This window comes from Chrysemys picta, chromosome 2, assembly GCF_011386835.1.
Source record: "Chrysemys picta bellii isolate R12L10 chromosome 2, ASM1138683v2, whole genome shotgun sequence".
NCBI lineage: Eukaryota > Metazoa > Chordata > Testudines > Emydidae > Chrysemys > Chrysemys picta.
The window spans coordinates 179,963,752-179,986,276 of NC_088792.1; the positions used below are offsets into that span (position 1 = coordinate 179,963,752).

The 22,525-nt window shown below is 43.0% G+C and overlaps 1 protein-coding gene across 1 annotated transcript; it reads right to left on the reverse strand.

Moving 5' to 3' along the window:
* Positions 1 to 5,835: 5,835 nt before the first annotated feature.
* Positions 5,836 to 20,308, reverse strand: LOC135981640 (protein FAM8A1-like). Its single transcript, XM_065585008.1, has 5 exons — positions 19,854 to 20,308; positions 16,803 to 16,923; positions 8,861 to 8,984; positions 7,672 to 7,811; positions 5,836 to 7,129 (listed from the first exon to the last, which is right to left on the reverse strand). The coding sequence occupies exons 1-5, from the start codon at positions 20,242 to 20,244 to the stop codon at positions 6,985 to 6,987; spliced, it is 921 nt and encodes a 306-aa protein (XP_065441080.1). The 5' UTR covers positions 20,245 to 20,308; the 3' UTR covers positions 5,836 to 6,984.
* Positions 20,309 to 22,525: the final 2,217 nt, after the last annotated feature.

A 22,525-nucleotide genomic window follows, 5' to 3' on the forward strand; every position in this document is an offset into this window, starting at 1 on the left:
GTTTGTTGTAGTTTTAACTCCCAATGAAGCCTATCTGTAAGATTAAGCATTGTGTCCATCAGAATAGAGCTCATACCTCCCTGCAACATTTCTGCTTTCAACAGAAATACAGAGATTGGTATAAATGTGTGCTCTGTGATTTAATGGATCCTCTAAACAAGGGGATGTCCAAATTTCTCAACCCAGAGGGGCTGTAACTGGCTACTTACCTAGAGCCTGAGGGCTGCACCTAACTTGCATATACATTTACATACTTTTAAAAATCAAAATAAATGCACCTAACTATAATATTTGCTTGTACTCGTATTTTACTTGATTTAATTAAAAGTGCTGCTGCTTGGAGTTCAACAGCACTGAAAACCAACAAAAGAGCTGTAGCACATGGGACTGAGGCCTAGTGTGTATCAAACTGCAAAGCACTTGCGGGTGACCTGGCTGATTGGTTACATAAGGCTGGCTCCTTGTCATTGTTCCCAGCTGGAAAATATTTTCCTAGTATTCCATGTAAGCATGTGTAACTGTCATGGGGCTCTTAAGTGATTGCAAATAGAAGGGATGGTGATCTGTGAGACTCTAGTGAAGATGTTCGAAAGCCTCTAAACCTAGAATAATTTTATGGAAATTCTAAAATCCCTACCACCAGGTCATCTGTTTCGGTGGCTTCCACTGTATTGATTAAAACTTCTGAGGCAGCAGTAAGTGTTCTAGCAGTACCTGCAGTGAGCTGGTGTAAGACAAGCTGATCTCAGAGCTCACTGGGGAATGGTCAGACACCCACCTCTGCTGCCAAGATTGTTCACCCCATGGAGTGCTAATTGTTTATGGTCCAGAAACAGACTGGTGGGACAAACACCAGTGGTTGCATTACATAGTTCCAGGAATGCCTCCTTACTTATGTGTACCTTGACAAGAGCATCCATTTCCCTGAGGAAACAAGCTTCCTCAGATTGTTACTGGTCTGTTGGGATGAGGGTGGTTTAGAGGTTGCATGGTATGCAGCAGCATCTGCCACACATCCATTTAGAAGTTTATCCAACTGGACGTTCAGAAACATGAATTTGCTAGAACCCAGGTATCCATTCTACTGTGTTCATAATCTAAGTTATGTTACATGGGCAGAGGAGCTACATGTGGTTAACACTTCAAACTTCTCTGGTGTAGACAAATCCAAAGCCTACTCCAAGGACGACTCCTCACTTAACTTTCTTCAAAGCATGGAACATTTTACATAATGTTCTAGCCTATTAGAATTACTAAAGCACAAGCTAGTACTAAAAATGTTAAAAATTAGGTGTTTTGATAGCTAAGATATGTGGCCTTAATCACTTATCAAATTATATTTTTAAAACGGAAAACAGCTTTGTCATTAAATGTGCTAGTCATCTCTGAAAACAGGGAACTTAGTTATACTCTTAGCTGCTTCATTTCAGAAGTTTGACTGCTGGAACCTCAAGTTTCTCTTCACTTCCAAAATGGGTGGTGGTGGGGGGGGGGTTTGACAGAGACATCTATCTTATCTTGCTGTAAAAGCGTAGTGGGGACAAGCTGTAAGTCTGTAGTAGTCTCACCTAGCTCCATTGCTCTAAGCAACATCAGAAGACTTAATAAAAATTATGCTGGTCTGTTTCCAGTAGGGCTCCCCTTGGTGGAGCTGTACAGGTGATGGGAATAGTTGGAAACTTGGGAGGGGCAGCTCACCTACTTCACTACTACGGTACTGATCACCTTTGAAAGCAGTAATTACCTATTTCAAGGGTTCAACTGCCTTCAGTGCAGTTAGTTTACACTGTCTACACTTGAGCTATTACCAAACATTAGCTAACCTCAAGTGACTTTGGTCAAACTACAAAATAACACTCAGGATGCAGCAAGCTCCCACTACTTTATTAAAGCCAGCTCTATATTTGGAAGGCTTTGCTGGAACAGCTATCAGCATCCCACATTGGGAAGCACTCCTAGTGTGGACAGTTTGCCAGCAAAAGTGCACTTTTACTGGTGTTTCCCACATCCCTGGCCTCCCATGAGAGAAACAGATTACACTAGCAAAAGCACTGTTTTGCTGGTATAAGTGCATCTGTTTGAGGGGCTTTTTTGAGCTACAGTTCACAGCAGATGATGGGCTAACTCTCTCAGGTTTAAAGCACCTAATTCAAACTAAGAGCTAGGTGTATGGACAGGAGTTGGATTAAGGCAATACAAGTTGTATGTTGAGTTAACACATCAGTAAAGATAAGCCCTCAAAGTTAACGAGTGTAATACCAAGGAATTATTTTCACTCTCCCCCACTGTGGGCAGAAAATGGCCTTTATACAGGAAGGAAGGAAATTGTAGCAGTTCCTAGAGTATGCCTGAAGTGTTAGCTAAACCTTTAAAATAAACATCCTTTTTATCTTAGCCAAGCCATACTTGCAGTGAAGAGCTACTGAGGCTCTACAGCAGGGGTCAGCAACATTTGGCATGCGGCTTGCCAGGGTAAGCACCCTAGCGGGCTGGGCCAGTTTATTTACCTGCTGATGCATATTTATCTTCTGAAATATGCCTAAAGACTGAAGCAGGACATGCTTATTGCAAAGAGAACTTTTCAACCTACCACCTTCAGGTAGTCTTGTTCACAGAACTCTGAATCGTAATATCTAGGTTGATCTTAATCACTCCCCAGTATTCAAGTGCAGCTCCCCACTCAACACAGTAAAACACTTCTCCAAAAGTGGAGATACACTTCAGTCCATGATTAGCTTGTCCTTTTCCCCTTGCATCTTTCATACCTAATGCTGAAGTAGGAATACAAAAGGGTACTTGTATTTTATACAGACCAGCCTACAGTCACTGATTGGCTTGTAAACTGTGCAATTTGCCATTCATTTTCCACAAGCACAGCTGAGCTATCCAGTTCTGTGATAACTAGCTCCTCCCAGCTGAATAACTAGAGCATAAGTTGGTCACATTTAAATGGATAGGCTAAAGTCTAAAGGCAATTTAGAAGTGACTTCTTAAAGCTTATATTCTAAATAGGCAAACAGCTGTGAATTAACTTTTTTATGAAAGACAGAGCAGGGAAGCCAAACATGTACTAGCTAACAAACTGCAGCTATGACCAAGGAATTAATTTCAAAACTCAAAAGTTTGTGGTAACGTCACTCTTCAAATAAAAGGACACATCGGGGCTTAGATTTTTATTGAGGAACTGAATGGTATAAATGGTCTTTGACCTATCAGACAACTGAATACCCCGACCACTTCCAAACAAAGTGCCAACTGCAAGCAGCCATTTGAGTGTGAGAAACAGAGTGAAGCTAGAGGCAGTGACAGCTGAATTCAAGTACTTTGTAAAAACGAACTTCTCTTTGAGAGAAGATTAAATGTATAAACAAGAGAAAGTACAGAGTTAACTGCAGCAATTCACCATAAATCTGGTCATATGATTGACATCTTGAGCACTTAAGAGCAGAACCTTAACATGAGATGTCAAGTTTCTTTTTCTTGATTCTATAATCTCTGTTTTGAAGTTTTGCTCTAGCACCGTCTCTACTTTGCAGTCTGTTGCACCATATCATCTATAGGCAACTGATAAGGTAACATGCAGCCTTTTGTAATACATAGAATGAATTCATTTATAGAGAAGAAACTAGATTCTTGTTTAGAATGCAATTAGCCTTTCAGAAATCTTTGATCTGGGTGTTAGTTTTAAAGGTTATGACTAAACTTAAGAGTTCAAAAATGCATATCTTCAGGGAGAAGACCCATACATCATTAGAACAATTTTATGCTGGTACAATTAAGCTTGATCCACACCCATCAGACATTCCCCCAAGAGTTTGGAGTGTTAGACATCACAGCCTTTGTGACTAAAGATTAAATGGGAAGTTATTCTGTCTAGCCAGTGGAATGATTTTACCTTAACTACACTATTTACTATTAAATTTATTAAAACTGTACAATTATCAACTTTACATTTTTGAAGGAAAAGCATGTGCAAAATACATCTCCTTTTAATACTGATGATTTTCCCCCCTAAAATAGCAAGCCTATCTCCATTTGTTTGCAATGACTATAGTGTAAGATAAACCCACTACTTTTTTAATCTTGTCATCTTCGATTGTAATTTCTTTGGACAGGAATCATTGGACTGTTTGTACAGTGCCATCATAATTTGGGGGGAAGGCAGAGAGGTGCTCTTTTGATGGGTGTAGGTTTGGAATCTGGGTGTCCAGCTGAGAAAGGTTAGGTCAGTGTCCTGATTTTAGATACAGGCAGAAGGCTGCCCATCAAGTTAAATAGCCACCCCATATCTCAGGGATGTGCAAACTTTTTGGCCTGAGGGCCATGAACGTAGGGCTGGGGCAGGAAAGGCCTCAGGGCAAGGATTTGGGGTGCAGAGAGGGCTCAGACCTGTGGGTACCTCCCCTGAAGCTCCTATTGGCTGTGGTTCCCTGTTCCCAGCCAATGGGAGCTGCGGGGGGCAGTACCTGCAGTGCACAGAGCCTTCTGCCCCACAGGGACCTGGTGTCAGCTGCTTCTGGGAGCCGCACAGGGCCAGAGCAGGCAAGGAGGCTGCATTAGCCCCACTGCACCACAGGGCTGGCAATCCCACGGGCCAGACTGAAAGCCCTGACGTGCCGGATCCTGCCCGTGGGCCATACTTTGCCCCCGCCATATCTGTACTGAAAAGCAATGGCCTAAGCAGAGTTAGCCTGTCATTTCTATCTAGCAGTAGTTCATATTCACTGTTACTGTGTGCAAACCTGTCATTCTCCCAAAACCATTTAATTATATTAGTATGACTAACTCAGCTATTTGAGTTTGTGGTGTAGGCTCACCTCCCAGCTTTCTGTTGTCTAACCTATTCATGCTAGTATTTTATCCCAATGGTTGTGCTTACAGCATGTGCAGAACAGGAACCGCTTATTAAGGGAAGAGGAGGGGGGCACACCACACACACTGTTGGTGAAACCTGCTGCCCTACTGCACAGTGAAACCAGAAAGGAAAGTAGAATACGGTTGTCTTTGTACTGTGGCTGAACTCAGTGTTTATCCACTTCATTAGCTCTAGGAATGAGTATTAGCTGAGGTTCAAATTTTAAACAGTGGCTCTGCAGTTTAAGAAATTGGCAGCTTCTAATCTGATCTGCAGTTAGTAGGCAATACTTTAAAATTGCCATGTTAGTCTGGATCTGTAAAAAGCAACAGAGAGTCCTGTGGCACCTTTAAGACTAACAGATGTATTGGAGCATAAGCTTTCGCTGCATCCGACGAAGTGGGTATTCACCTACAAAAGCTTATGCTCCAATACATCTGTTAGTCTTAAAGGTGCCACAGGACTCTCATGTGTAAGTGGAAACCAAGTTTACAAGAAGCAATGAACTCACTCCTGCTGGGGGGGGGAGGGGGGGAGCGGTGTGTGTGTGGAGATCTAATCATGCAAAGAGTACATCTCTCTAAAACAGACATTCAACCTTTTGCAAGTAGTAACCAAAAAGCAGATTAAACACCATTGTAGTGAAAATTAGTTTAGCTTCATGCTTCCTTAGATCAGAATACTCCCTCAGGAACACTTCAATACTTAGCCCTAATGATACACCATTCATTAAAATGCTAAACTATTGTGAAAGTTGATAGTGAAATAATTTAGGAAGGTGAATGCCACTAACAGTAGAAATGCTTGTTCTATATTAAATTGCACATTTTAAAATACCCTCCCACAACACCCCCTTGCACAAAGTAGATGACAGTCAAGAGTAACTGCTGCAACCACTTGTCAATATTTAGTCCTAAGCCAACTACAGACAGTAATGTGGAATTCCAATTCATAAAAAAAACCAAAACAAAACAAAAAAAAACCACCTGACATATTTAATCAAGTTTTAACAAAAAGTTGGCACTGTTCTTCAGAAGCTCTTTCCCAGTCAGTATTACATGAAGAATAAACATAAGTTATCAAAGCTATGTAATCATGCAAAATATTAGGCTTCTTTATTCATCAGTAGGTATCCAAGTTATTCTGCATATAGCAGTGATTAGGCAGAATTTTAAAATATAAAGTGAAAACCAATTTTTGAACTTGTCTATAAAGTTAGCCATAATTTGTGTTCTGGTTGATATTTTCTACATGCTGCATATAAACTCCATCTATCAGTTTACATAGTCTATATGCAACAATTTGAGGGAAGTAAAACCTTTCCTTCCCCAACTAACGAAAGCAACCATATTCACCTTTTGTTTCCATGATCTATACTGTTAATTTTATAGCTCTGAAGTTATTTACACAAACACCACAGTAATTTATTCTTCCCACAAAGAAGTGGTAACCTAATTTACCTCTTCATTAGGATAGACATAAATAGTGACTTAATGCTTAACACAATCATGCAAAAAACCTGCCACAATACATGTTTAAAGAACACATTTGAAAAGTGGTGAATACAATGCTTGAAGTGAAGGAGTTCACTAAGCCTTTTAGGGGCTGATAATACCCAACCACCGCACAATGTATCGGTTTAATGGCAACACATTATTAGCTATATTTTTGCCTCCATCCCCCCAAGAAACACTGCAATCCCTTCTAAGGGATAGTTTCTGTAATGTGTTTTGTAAACACCCATATAGACCACAACTACATTCTCCAACTTATTTTTGCCATAAAATAATCAAGTTGTAGAACCAGTACTTTTTAGGATGGCAATATTTCCAGGCATCTCCTTTCTGGAGATGGAGAGAAACTGTCTTTATGGATAAATATAACCAGTTTCCTTCCTGTCAATCTAATGTTAATACTTCCAAATTGAATAGGTACTATTTCTCTGAAATGTCTTTGGCATTTAAGAAAAATCAATACTTTCAAGATAATCACTGGCACCATACTGGAATGACTCATTGTTTAACGTCTGAATCTGTCTCCAGTTAATTTGGGCAACCAATACTGATGGTCTTCTTTACTTTGTTTTTTAGGAGTTCAAAAAAGTTTGGTAATCTGGGCTTCTTTTAGTATCATCTTACTCCATTTCTTCTTACCACAATAGTTCCTGCTACAATGTCATAGGCTGTTCTGTTATGCTGAAAAAATAGCAGCGTAATGAATGCAGGAAAAAAGGAAGCAATAGAAAAATTCTTGATCAAGGCTCGTATTGTAGACCTAGAATGAGAAGGAAAGCAGTTTGTTTTAATTTTCAGTCCCTGCCCAGAGAAGTTTTGCCACTGATCCAGTACCTCAAATGTATGCAGCACAAAGTGAAACATATGGATTTAGAAATCAAGTATTTTAACATGCAAAGCTAAAATATGCCTTTCTGTTTAGGTGATTAAACAGTCAGGACAGGATTCTTGGGTCACTGCAGGATTCTGTCTGATAAGACTCAGTGCCAAAGAGACTCAAACTTTAAAGCCAGGAAGGACCATCATGATCCTTTAGTCTGACTTCCTGCATATTGCAGACTACAGAACCTTGCCCACCCACTCCTATAATAGACCCATATTTCAGTAGAAATAGAGCCCCTCAATTCTTTAGTTTTAAACGGCAGACCCCCTCACTACAAAGTACGTACTGAGAGATCTCATTGTACATGACGGTTTTAATAAGAAAAATTAGCAAAATGCTGGCAAAGTGATCTTATTTCAAATCATGTACTTTCAACCCTATTAATTTGCGAGTGATACAATTAAGTGAAGAATACTTACGTTGTTATGCTAACATTAGAGGATGGAATCACTAACACACGATTTGGTGCAATAAGTACAGATGTATCACATGTCACAACTCGAAGTCCAAGCAGAAACTTCCCTGGGGTTGCCCCACCAGCTCCCCAAATACAGATAATCTGCAAGAGAAATTAGCTATTTTATTTCTGCAATCCATCACTGTTGGTTGCCCAAAACGTATATAATTTTAATAAGTCTGATCTATAAATAAGAGCAATCCAAATGGCACAGAAGTATAAGTCTTAATAATAATACATTGAGTATTTAATTTACATTTATTCTCATGTAGTAAGTTTACATTTATAGTTTTAAAATAAAAGGTTTAAAGTTAGTTTAGCTTGGGTAAGAATGACATGTGTGTGCAGTAAATTGGTTAAAGAGCTAAGCAAATGTAACCAAACCTTGAAAAATAATTGGTTCAAATGCTAAAAAAAATGCACCATCTAACAAGACAAGTTTTGGGAGGAGGCTATTCTTGAAATATTGGTAAGAGAACCCTCTCATTAATAAAAACTTGGTTCTTACAGACAAAATGGTTGTGATGAATTTATATTTAATATCTTAAAATATGGGCCCTTGTAAAGAGATAAAAGACCAGCTTTGACACAGATACATTCAAAGAAAAAGGCCCACGCTGCCCAATCCGGTCTTAGCCAAGGTCGATGGAAAGCCAAAAAAAGAGCAGCCCCAGACAGCCGAAAATTGATTTTGGCTGAAGTAAGCAATTGGCAATGACATCACTTGTTTGTTATACTGTATAACAAAAAAACATGTTTGCTAAGGGTAGTTGTCATTCCTATCTGATCAAGCTGATGCCCGTCAGAATGAGAGAGATGTCCCTAGGATGGGCCTTTTGAAAGTGTACTGATCAACTTATGTTTGCTATTGTATATATGTGTTGATTGCTTATTGTTATTTAGGTTTTTAGAGCAATTGTATAATTTGGCCTTTGGATTTAATAAAGGAATTTATGGTTCAATGAATTTCTAGTAGTATCCTATATTAGTAATTCCAACAACTTCATGGATCAGACACCAGTTGGTGTACTAGTGTTAGATTTCTTAACCAGTTAACTAATCAGTTTTCAAATACTTCTGATAGTCATGGAACAATATTTGACCTGGACATCCAGTTGATAAGTTAGGATTTAATATTCATGACTAGTTACCTCATAGAAGCAGACTAACAACCTGTAGATAAGGGCCACTATCATCATTTTCTGCAAGTCTTCCATGGATGTGTCTTCATCTATTTCTTCTATTATATAATGCATAGCAAACTTGGAAATGTCCCTGTACAAAAGAAGACTTCACTTTAACAAGTGAGCCATTCCACAAGGCTATTGCATTTGACCTTCATTATGGTATTGCCATACCTGCAGCCACCCCTTTGGAACCTAGGCCTGGTCTACACTGAAAGGTTATATTGGCATAGCTATGTCCATCAGAGATGTGAAAAAAACAATCCCTTGACAGATGTAGCTTTGCCAGCATAATCCCTAGTGCAGATGCAGCTTGCTGACTCAGCCTCATAGCCCAATTCTACACTACAAATTATGTCAACCTAACTTACGTGGACATACAGCCAGCACAATTATTAAATAGCTTGTGCGCACACATTTGGCTCCTTGTGTCAGCAGTGCACATTCTTACCAGGAGTGCTTGGTGTATGGACTATATTGTCAGGGTGGGACATTGCGGGGCAGCTCCTGGAGACCAGCAACAGTCAACATAAGCAACGCAGTGTCTACACTGACACTGCATCGACCTAATTACATCGACCGTGACAATGCCGCTTGGGGAAAGCGGCACAGAGAAGCACATTGGCAGGAACCAAATTTAAGTGAAGACACTTCCACTGCTAGGTCAACGCAAGGCTGCATATGACCTAACTGTAGGCTAGACCAGGCCACAGGCTTTAAGGCCAGAAGGGACCATCATGATCATCTAGTATGACCTCCTGCACGTTGCAGGCCACAGAACCTCACCCACCCAGTCCTGTAATAGGCCCCTGACCTCTGGCTGAGTTACTGAAGTTCTGAAATCATGATTTAAAGACTTCAAGTTACAGACAATCCACCATTTACTCTTGTTTAAAGCTGCAAGTGACCAATGCCCCATGCTGCAGAGGAAGGTGAAAAAACCCCAGGGTCTCTACCAATTTGACCTAAGGGAAAATTCCTTCCCAACCCCAAATATGGTGGTCAATTGGACCCTCAGCATATCAGCAAGACCCAACATTCAGATACCTTGATAAGAATTCCTTGTAGTAACTCAGAGCCCTCCACATCTAGTGTCTCATCACCAGCTGTTGGGGATATTTGCTACTAGCAGTCCCAGCTTGGCTACATGCCATTGTAAACAGTCTCATCATACCATCCCCTCCATAAACGTATCAAGCTCAGTCTTGAAGCCAGTCAGGTTTTATGCCTTCATTGCTCCCCTTCGGAAGCTGTTCCAGAAATTCACTCCTCTGATGGTTAAAAACCTTTGTCTAATTTTAAGCCTAAACTTGTTGATGGCCAGTTTATAGCCATTTGTTCTTGTGTCAACATTGGCACCTAACTTAAATAACTTCTCTCTCCTCCCTGGTATTTATCCCTCTTATGTATTTATAGAGAGCGATCATATCTCCCCTCAGCCTTTGTTTGGTTAGGCTAAACAAGCCAAGCTCTGAGTCTCCTTTGCATAAGAAAGGTTTTCCATTCCTCTCATCATCCTAGCAGCCCTTCTCTGCATCTGTTCCAGTTTGAATTCATCTTTCTTAAATCTGGGAGACCAGAACTGCACACAGTATTCCAGATGAGGTCTCACCAGTGCCTTGTATAATGGTACTAACACCTCCCTCTCTCTACTCTAAATACCTCAACTAATGCATCCTGCATTAGCCTTTTTCACAGCTGCCTCACATTGACGATTCATAGTCATTCTGTAATCAACCAGTGCGCCCAGGTCTTTCTCCTCCTCTGTCACTTCAAACTGATAAGTCCCCAGCTTATAGCAAAAATTCTTTTGTTTGTCCCTACCTGCATGACCTTGCACAACTAAATTTCATCCCATTTCTATTACTCCAGTTTTCAAGGTCATCCAGATCTAGCTCAGTGGTTTGAGCATTGGCCTGCTAAATCCAGGGTTGTGAGCTCAATCCTTGAGGGGGCCATTTAGGGAACTGGGGTAAAAATCTATCTGGGGATTGGACTAGATTATCTCCTGAGGTCCCTTCCAACCCTGATATTCTATGATTCTTGTATGATATTCCCAATATTGAGGAGGACCAGAATAGCTCTCATCTTTTTGTCATCCGCAAATTTTATTAGCACACTCCTACTTTTTGTGTCACCGTCATTAATACAAATGTTAAATTAGATTGGTTCCAAGACGGATCTCTCAGGAATTTCACTAATAACCTCCCTCCAGTCTGACAGTTCACTATTCAATATGACCCACTGTAGTCTTCCCTTTAACTAGTTCCTTATCCATCTTTCAATTCTCATTAATTCACATCATTTCCAAATTAATAATTTCCCCCACCTGGAAATGTATCAAATGCCTTGCTGAAACTAGGTAGATTAGATCTATTTCATTTCCTGTGTCTGAAAAGATCAGAGGGTCCTGTGGCACCTTTAAGACTAACAAGTATTGGAGCATAAGCTTTCGTGGGTGAATGCCCACTTCATCAGAAGCCATTCACCCACGAAAGCTTATGCTCCAATACTTCTGTTAGTCTTAAAGGTGCCACAGGACCCTCTGTTGCTTTTTACAGATTCAGACTAACACGGCTACCCCTCTGATACTTAAAAAGATCAGTTATCTTTTCAAAGAAAGATCAGGTTGGTCTGGCACGATCTACCTTTTGTAAAACCATGTTGCATTTTATCTCAATTACCTTTTAACCTCTGTCCTTAACTACTTTCTCTTTCAAAATCTGTTCCGAAACCTTGCATACAACTGAGGTCATACTAACAGGCCTGCAGTTTCCCGGATCATTTTTATTCTTCCTTAAAAATAGGTACTACAGTGACTCCTTGCTTAACACTGTAGTTATGTTCCTGAAAAATGCTACTTTAAGCAAAACGATGTTACGTGAATCCAATTTCATGTATTGATTGTAATGTATGTATTAATGTAAAGGGGGTAGATTCCAGGGACATTTTTTCTCCAGACAAAATACAATATATATATATATATATATACACACACATACATACACACACACACACACTATAAGTTTTAAACAATTTAATACTATACACAGCAATGACGATTGGGAAGCTTGGCTGAGGTGGTGCAGTCAGAGGGTGGGATATTTCCCAGGGAATGCCTTGCTGCTAAATGATGAACTAGCACTCGGCTGAGCCCTCAAGGGTTAACATGTTGTAAATGTAGCCTCACACTCTACAAAGCAGTAGGAATGGAGGGAGAAGACAACAGACGCATGGCAGTGGCTGCAAACATTCCCTGCGGAAACTGAACATGATGATGAACCCATGCTATCCCACTGGAGCGCACCACTTCCCCCACTTTCCAAACTGCCGTGTGTGCATGTGTGAGAGATGAGAGAGACACGCATTGCCCCTTTAAGTATGCTGACCCCACTCTAAGTACAATGCCTTTTTAAGTAGATCAGCAAGTCGAGACAGCAGCTGCTGTCAGCAAGCTCCCTCCATCCTAAGCCCTGTCGTGTCCACCCCCTGCTCAGTGGAGATGGGGTACAGGAGCAGGTGGAGGGGGACATCCTGACATCAGCACCCTTCTTCCCCCCCGCCCAGCAAGCAGGAGGCTCCTGGGAGCAGCTCCAAGGCAGAGGGCAGGAGCAGCACACAGCAGTGGGGGGGAGGGACACCTAAAATGCCCGGCAATTGACAGCCTGCTGGCCAGCTGCCACACAAGGAAGTTAGGGGAGCTGATATGGAGGCTGCCGGTCCATTCTGGTTCCAAGCCTCCACCAGCTAGCTCCAACGGGCTGCTCTTCCTGCAAGCAATGGACAAAGCAGGCGGCTGCCAAACAACATTATGAAGGAGCATTGCGCAACTTTAAATGAGCACGTTCTAATACATCAGCGACGTAACAACGAAACAACATTAACCTGGACGACGTTAAGGGAAGAGTTACTGTACCATATAGTTAAGCAGTACAACTCCTATGGACATAGTTACAGCAATGTAAAGGTGCTTTATGCTGATATAGCTATTCCCATACAGGAAGGAGAATAAGGGCTTGGCTACACTTGCGAGTTACAGCGCAATAAAGGAGCCCTGGGTGCACTAGCTCACTACCTGTCCACGTAGAGTGCTCTGACTCCGCGGCTAGAGCGCTCCTGGTACTCCACCTTGGCGAGTGGAATAACGTTTGCTGCACCCCAGCTGGAGTGCCCCAGCATCAGTGTGAATGGGGTGTTGCATTACTGCGCTCTGATCGGCCTCCAGAAACATCCCATAATCCCCTTAAGTCAAGTGGCCACTCTTGTCATTGTTTTGAATCGCAGCAGGAATGTGGATATGCCCTTTGAAAGCTCCGTTTCTGACAGCCGGCTGCTTACCTGCCCTGAGACAAAGCAACCATAGTGTGGAATGCTGTGAGTGAGAGAGAGAGTGGCGGGGGGAGGAGGAGGTCTGCTGCTGTCTGAACTTACAAGACAGCATGCTGACATGCTCTCAGTCCCCCAAAAACTCACTCTCCCCCCCCACATACACACAACACACTCCACGTCACACTCCACCCCCCCCATTTGAAAAGCATGTTGCAGTCACTTGCATGCTGGGATAGCTGCCCATAATGCACTGCTCCCAATGCCACTGCAAGTGCCGCAAATGTGGCCACGCCAGTGCGCTTGAAGCGGTCAGTGTGGACAGACTGCAGCACTTTCCCTACTGCGCTCTACGAAGGCTGGTTTAACTCAAAGCACTGTACATCTGCAAGTGTAGCCCTAAGCTATACCAGTATAGGGCACATTTATACTGGTTTAACCATTTAAAAGAAGCCACACCCCTAAATGAAATAGTCATACATGCCTAAATGTCAAACTTGCATACTTCAGTCACACGTATCCAATATACAGTTGTGTTGTAAAGTCTAATAATTTAAAGCATCTCTCCCTCAAAGACTGCTTAAATTAGGTCATCAAGAGTAGGTGGTTCAAACAACACTGATCCCAACTTCCCATGCAGACTGAGTGCAGAGTAGAAAAAAGTTTTTCCATTACTAGGATAGCAGTAGTCCCTATAGCTCCTAATCAAGATCAAACCCCATTGTGCTACATGCTGTGCAAATATGTAGCTACAAGCCCTGCCCTGAACAGTTTACTTTACTTGGAGAAAAATTTCAAAGAGTCAAGGAGAAGCGGACAAGAGTAAAAAACTGGATCATGTTGTTACATAGATTAGCTATGTTGCAGCCTTGTGATTCCAATTATTCTATTTCAAATTAACTCACCTTTCCCATAACTGCTCTACACACACAGACATCATTGGTTGGCTCTCTTAAGTATCACAGCAGAAATGAGTCTGTAGAGAGCAGTAGTCTTATGGATTAATTCAGCGTTCCAAGCATAAGGGCACGCATAGAAAGAATGGAGATGTTTGCAAAAGCAGATAAATCAGCCCTAAAAATCTGCATCATTTGTGCAGACGATAGGGGAACAAACTGAGTTAGAAAGGGCTTTGAAGTTGAGAAAAATCAGTCATCTGTAGCAGATTCCCTCCATTCCTTCTTTTCAACCAAGGAACAGAACCATTTTGACCTCTTAACAGGCCACTTCTGGGCTACTGCACCAGGTTCATTATGCCTCCTTCATTATTCTAGATTGCTTCTTAGTTTTATTAAAATAGATCCTTCCTCTGTATACCCACTTGCAAAATCTGGTGCCCCAGGTGTTGAGCTGAGGGGCTGTCTTGAAAAGCAATATCCTTTGAGGGGCGCACAAGAGATTTTACAGGAAGAAAGCTTCATCACCCAACTCTGTATAAGGGAGGGGAGCTTCAACTACCTCAGTTCCTTCTCTGCTGCCACAGACAGCAAATGGTACTTGCCTTCCTGTCCTAAGGCTATATCTTCCCTTACTCTATATTATTTCCATATAATGAGTCAGTGCACAGTATAGGATAGTTTAGAGTACACACACTGCCCTTGTCCTGGGGAACAATTGACTCTCCGCTGTAACCAAATTGAGCCCCAAGCTCTTCAAGATGTGTACCTCCTGACTGATCATGCCTTACACATCCAGTACCTTCTACGTCTGGGTTATCAAGTGGGTCTCGCACAGCTTGCCACACCCTCACTCCCTCCCACCCGCACTAGAAGGGGGAGACACTTGAGGCTCAAGATTCATCTGGTTTTTCCATGGCTACAGCCTGATATTCAGATGGGGCCATTGAGGGAACCGAGACTAGCCTCTGTGCCAAGGTCCTCTGACACAGGACCCAAGACAGATATTGCCATTCTGGCCTTAGTGTTGCTGTCTCTCACAGGTCCAAAACTGGAATGTCTTCAGCCTTATACCAGGAGCAAATCCCTTACCCAGCATTGTTAGCAGCAGTTAAATCAGAAGTGGCACGGAAGACCAAACCATCACTGTCTACTGAGGCTCTAAAAGTCTTGGCGACGATGCAGGAAAAACTCATCTCGGCACCTACTCCTCATTTGGCACCAACTTTGGACCTATCTTCCAGTGCCAGTACCTTTGTAGTGATACTGCAAGTCCATGCAGATGCCCATCAGGGAAAAGAAAGCAGACCTTTCCACAAGAGGGGCAGAGTTATCCCTTTCCTCCTTTTTTATTATGAATCAGTATTTGGGGATCTTGATGGATGATCTGCTGAACATGAGGTCCAGGTGAGATGCTGTGGCCAAAAGGGCTAATGCAATCCTTGGATGTATAGACATAGGAATATCTAGTAGAATTAGGGAGACTGCATTATCTCTATTTGGCACTGGTGCAACACCCACTGGAATACTATTTTCAATTCTGATACCCACAATTCAGGAAGGATGTTGATAAATTGGAGAGGGTTCAGAGAAGAGCCATGAGAATGATTAAATGATTGGAAAACCTGCCTTATACTGAAAGGCTCAAGGAGCTCAATCTTTTAGCTTAACCAAGAGAAGGTTAAGGGGTGACTTGATCAGTCTAAAACTACCTACATGGGAAACAAATTCAATAGAGGGCTCTTCAATCTAGCAAAGGTATAAGAAGATCTGACACTAGACAATTCAGACTAGAAGGTACAAGGGACAAGTTTTTAAACAGCAAAGGTAATAACCATTGGAACTTACCAAGGGCTGCAGTGGATTCTCCATCACTGACAATTTTTAAATCAAGATTTGATGTTTTTTCTAAATGTTTCTAGTTCAAAAACAAATTAATTCAGGAGGTCATGCTAGATGATCCCAGTGGTCTCTTCTGACTTTATAATCTACGAATGTTCTCATGCAACATGTTCTCAAGTAGCATTTAAAATTACATTTTATACAAGGAGTAAAGAAAACAGTCATGGTTGACAGGTTCCACATCTGACTTATCTTACCCCCTACCCATACTAAAGAATTGCAAACAAGTGTTTTGTTTAGTAAATGCTACTTAGCCCTTTTCTTTAAAATAAATAAATAAAAATTCCACACCAAAGACCGTGGAATTTGTGTAGAACAACTGATGGAGGAACCCTCCAATATATCAGCTTTCAAAGTTTTTCTAAACAGGGCATGTGAGATTTTTGAAAAACCCTGATAGTGTCTTTTAAAAGTACAAGCTAGTTTAAAGTGTTTTCCCAACTGCTCATACTCAGAAATTTCATTTTTAAACAAAATTGTGAGTGCCAACTACTAAGGTTAACAAAAAAAAGTAAACATTTGAGAGCATTTCTAGGCATGTACAGTAACTTTTTATAATACACACACCTGTATAATGTGTCACTTTAATAAAGATCTATTTTTAAAAGACAAAATATGTTTGAAAGGAGCCTCTTATCAATAAAGGTTCCATCATGTGCTTCTCCTCTGTGCAACCCTAGCTACTCCAAAATGCACATTATATATATATATATATATATATATGTATTCTTTAATCACAAGAGTGAAAAGCTTTATATAATAATGCCTTAAATGGTTTAACTTACTTTATTCCACTGAGATGCATAATACTTAAGACAATGGTTGCCTTTATAAAGAAAAGAATAAAGAAATCCACCATCTCTGCTATAAACCTGTGTGCCAAGGATGGGATAATGTATTCCCGACCTGTAACAAAAACATTTAATTACCCAAAATTTTACTGTGCTAAAGCAATTTATAACTTAAACCTGAACGTACATTAGTTTGCACTATACAGAATAAGAGGCAATATTAAAATGGTATTCCACATTGTCCCACTGCAGGGAACATTTTAAAAATCCTTATTCTGACCCATGAAAGCCCATATTCCTTTTATTCAATTACCTCCTTAAAATGTAAATAAAAATAAAATAAATTAATGGAGCTATCCCATCTCCTAGACCTGGAAAGGACCTTGAAAGGTCATCGAGTCCAGCCCCCTGCCTTCACTAGCAGGACCAGATCCCTAAGTGGCCCCCTCAAGGACTGAGCTCACAACCCTGGGTTTAGCAGGCCAATGCTCAAATCACTGAGCTATCCCTCCCCCCAGTACTGTACTTTGATACAATGGGAATTGGATGACAAGTTACCTAAGCATGTACCTAAACCAAGCAACATATCTTTGCTGTTGCTCTTCCTCATCCCATCCCTGCTCTGTTTGAGTCACATATTACACCTAAGTAACTAGACATGGTCCCATCCTTGAAGAGCTTACTTTTTGTAGTGTACCATTTTTGCATTCTATTATGATATTTACAAGGAACTTGATATAGAATGTTTTCTTGCAATTTATTTTTTTTAATCTGGGATTAAAACTGCCTCCTTCCCACCACTCACTCATTCTACCTTAGAGGAAGACTTCAGAAAGAGCTGAGCATCAGCCCTGTGAAAATCAGGCAGGGTCCTTTTAGATCTCTCAAGACAGGTTCCTGAAAATCAGGTATCCTAAATGCCTAGCCACTCTCGGCACCAGATTTTTTTTTTTTTTTTTTAACCAAAAGGACAAGTGTCATATAAAAGAATTCTAGCTAGGCTGATTCTCCACATTGTATTTCCTCAGCAGCACTTACAGGGGCGCCTGAATGAAACTTATATTCTAACAATTGCAATTTAAAATATTCATCCATCTGACTTAATATAACCATATTTGTTAAAAGTCACACAAGTATATTTTGGAAGGAAGAAGGAACCCTTTACTATTCCACTTCTTCCCCCACAAAAAACTTCACCACAATAACCTCTCCTACCAAAAAAGCCATCTTCACAAGGCATCCACAGAAGCTGCACAAATGGCACTCTGAATACTAGCCTCAACAAGTTGCTTGAGAGCAGCACAAAGCTCTCAGCCTCTGTGTTCTTGTTTTTAAATGGCAAATACAGTTAGAAGAGTGATTAGGTAAGAAGGGCACCTTCTTAATATTTGCTTCTGCGCATCTTCCTTTTATATCTGCTTACTTCACTGACAAAGTTACTCTCATTAATGCTAAAGAACAGAAAAACAGATTCAATTCCCATTCTTGCATTGTCATAGTTGTCAAATAAATTCTAATTGTACAATCTTTAACCAAACATGACGCAAGAATGTGAAGAACACAGCTTGACTTCCTCACGCCAAGTTGTGCATGCAGTACCAGAAGGTCCAAAACAAATGAACTTTCTAAAATGAGCATGTTTAATATGAAAGTTAGTGATATGGAACCTCTCATTTTATTCTTCTGACTAGCCACACTAATATATTAAATGCAGCAACAACTGGTTAAGATGAAAGCTAAGTGTTAAGACTGTGAAAGTCAGGACTTAAATATGACACACTTGTTAAAGTATCTTAGAATTCTTAAATCTATTAACATGAATGGTGCTACTAATATAATACTGCATATGCTATTCTTTGAGGATAACCGTCTATGGTGAATTAAGAAGAATTATTTTATTGCTTCCATGAAATTCTGACTGTGGTCACAACTATCCTTGATATTCAAAATCACTTTCAGATGCCAGCAGAACACAAAGTACCAAGTATCCGTCATTCCACACATTGTCCCCTGGCATAACTTCTGAAGATGAGGATAAAATTGTTGATTCAAGAATAAAATGTTGATTTTATTTAGTATTTGGATCACCCAGGGGCAGCTCCAGGCACCAAGCGTGTGCCTGGGGTGGCAAGCCGCGGGGGGCGGCCTGCCGGTTGCTGTGGGGGCGGCAGTGAGGCAGCCTTCGGCGGCATGCCTGCGGGAGGTCCACCGGTCCCGTAGCTTCAGCGGCTGGCACGCCGAAGGTGCGGGACCGGTGGACCTCCCGCAGGCATGCCGCCGAATCCACCTTAGCAGCGGACCTCCCGCAGGCATGCTGCCGAAGGCTGCCTCACTGCCGTGCTTGGGGTAGCAAAATACATAGAGCCGCCCCTGGGATCATCACCATTTCTTTCATTAGGCAGCTAAAGGGGTTGTCATGCACCCAAGTTCAGAGGCAGCTAAAGGGGTTGTCATGCACCCAAGTTCAGAGGCACTAAACAATCCCAATAATATCTGTACTTCTACAAAGCCCTTTGAGGATTTTGAGAAGCGTTGCAACCTTAACATCTAAACCTCGTTAGTCATAGTTCCCTATAGTAAAATGAAGAAACTGAAGCACAGAGATTAAGTTTGCCTACACATCATAAACCAGTGGCAGGGCCTGGAATGAAATACAGACGCTCCCATTCCCAGGCCAACCACAACGCTACGCTTCGAAAATATAAAATGCTAAATATTAGAGCCGAAAACGGGCTCTGTGTAACTTGTCTCTCCCCCAACAGCAGCCAGTCCAATAATCCCACCTAATCCCGAACAGCAAAGCCCCATCACTGACAAGCCTGGTCCAAGCTCTGCCTGGAGACCAGGCGTGGGATAGGTGGCCAGGGCAGCGCTTGGCACCTTCACAGCACTGGGGCGTCACAACTCCCAGGACACCCCGGCCAGTCAGTTCAGAGATCCCGCCGGGGCCACCCGCTCGAGCCAGAACCACTCGTTAGGAGGCTCCTTCCCCAGCTGCCCCTGAGCCTTCACCTCGGCCCGGGTCTCCCCCCACCCCCATCTCACCTGCCGGCCGGCCGCTCTCCCTCGGGGCGCTGCTGGCGGCGGGGCCGGGCCTGGGCACCGCGGCCAGGCGCGCGGCTCCGGGCCAGGCGGGCGGCGCGCGGGGTCCCGGCGCGGCGGGGGCGGCGAGGAGGTAGCAGGGGGCGTAGTAGGCGGGCGGCGGGGGGCAGCCGGGGGCGGCGGGCGGGCCCGGGCTGCCGTAGGGGGCGGCGGCGAGGAGCGCGGGGAGGCTGCTCTGCCAGCTCCAGTAGCCGCAGTACGAGTCCCAGAGCCACTGGTGCACGCGCCGCGCGTACTCCCCCGCGCTCAGCGCCTTGGCCTCGGAGCCCTCGCCCGCCGCCGCCTCCGCCACCTCGGGCTCGGGCTCGGCCGGGGCTGCCGCGACCTCCGCCATAGCCCCGTCCCCTCCTCTACCTTCCCTGTGACGCACACACGCTCCCTGACCTCCCTCCCTGACTGCGCAGGCGCGGAGTGCCGCTCCAGCCAATCCACCCGCCAGGACGGGGGAGGCATGAGAGAAACTGAAGAGCTCTCCCCTTCCCCCCCCCCTGCGGGGAGATGGTATCGTCCAGGGTTGAGCGGATAGAGCAGGAGCTCCTAGGGTTGGGGGGTGGAGCGCGGGAGCTCGCAGTCCCGGGAATGGAAGGGGGGGCGAGCACTGTAGCGACATCCCTTTCCATCCGCCCAGGTTCAGTGCAATGGGGCCGCACCTAAATCAGATGACCCGGCCGGGGCTGGGAGGATGGACCCTAATTCTGAGGGTTTCAGGGTCACCAGGGGTGGGCGGGTCTAGGGAAATCACCTCCCAACACGTGTTACCCAATTCATGGAGAGCCCCCAGGAGACTGCCCTGCCCTGCCCACCTGGTGACAAAGAAGAGAGATTCCCCGCACCTCCCACCCCCCTAACGCTCCCCGCCACTGCTCTCAGGAGGTCGGACCTGCTTGGCAGTGGGTTTTGTCACCTGTGTCCTGTCATTGCTGGCCCTTTGTGGTCCCGACGCAGGTGCACGTGGCCACCTCAGCTTTCTCTCTCCTTTTTCCAGTTTGGCCTCATTGTTTTTTGAGGAGAAATCTTTAATGGTGTCTGCTGATTTGAGAAAAATACCCTTCTCGTGCTTCCTCCTAGTGAGTACATAAGAACAGCCATAGTGGGTCAGATCAATGGTCTGTCTAGCCCAGTATCCTCTCTTCTGACAGTGGCCAGTGTCAGGTGCTTTAGTGGCAATGAACAGAAAAGGCAATAATCCAGTAATTGATCCTGTCCACTCCCAGCTTCTGGCAATCAGAGGCTAGGGACGCTCAGAGCATAGGGTTCTGTCCCTGACCATCTTGGCTCATCGCCATTGATGGACCTATCTTCCTTGAGTAAAAAGTGTTTCTCTGGTCCCCACTAGGTTTAGACAGCTTGTGCCTCCTGCTTTCTGCCTCCAGGTTATGGTCACTGGTTTGAGTTCGTGTCTGTCTTAACACATTTCACTGCAGTGTGAGACAGTCTTTTTGTCTGATAGGTCTATGTAGGGATCAGTACTCCACAGCTAAAGGTGCGGGGAAATGACCACAGGAATTTCCACTGTAAATCATTTAAGATAAAATAATGCCACTAATGCTGGTGAGAGCCCAGAGTGCAGCAAATGTGATGGTGAGAGCATTGCTGAAAGATTTCTCAACAGAAATCTGTGTAGTTGAGTACTGATATCTTTATCAAATGTCTTAGTATTCAGAGTTTCTGAGGGAGACAACTTCACACTCTAAGCTCCTTTAATATCTTCTCAAATCACCTCCTAGTCTCGGGGCTGCCTGCATTGCAATCCACAGAGACCATGTGCACAAAGTTTTTTTTTTTTTTTTTTTTAATGTGAGAATGTTAACCTCTAGCTGAAACACATGTAGATAGACCCTTCTTTCCCAAAGGCCTTTAGCTGTATTCCTTAGTTAACAAGTTTCTTTAGTCAATGAGTGAGACATTTGGGGCTGCTCTGTTGATCAGCAAGCATGACTTCATTTCATTGTTCCTATAATTTAAGGTATTTTCATCCCAGTGCTGTCCTCCATCACACCCATGCAATTCTACTGAAGTCAGTGGTGTTACATGGGGTGTAAAAGACAGAGTGGATCTTTTGTACAAATCCCATTACCATGTTGAAATTCCATTCTGAATTCAGAACTGAGTTTAAGCTGGTATAACAGATGTGCTAAGGGAGCAGGGCATAAGTTACCACTTCAGCTTTCCATAAACTTACCTCTGAATTTGGTCGACATCACTGATGAATCAGTCTTACCAACAGCTACCTTGTCATGCCAATAAAGCTACTGACATGATTAAATGTGCTCTCACCCTACCTCTACATTTCTGAGCAGATGTAGCTGGATAAATTGAATTTTCTCTGTTCTTGCCATTGCCCATCTGCTTTCAGCTTGTGGCCTCTGGCTACTTTCAAATCACTTTCTGTTCTGAAAACTGAATTAGCTTTGCAGTTGTATTTTCTAAACTGAAATTAGCTAGAGGCCACAGAATTAGCTAGGGGCATCAAGGCTCAGGAGGATGGGAGGTAGCTAAACATTGCCATTTTTCTGTATATCCTAGTTGTTTCTAAGGCACTTGTCACCTTGGTATCTAAGTCAGACAGTATCTTTTCCCTTGAGTCCTCAGCCTCTCATCTCTTCTGTCTCCCT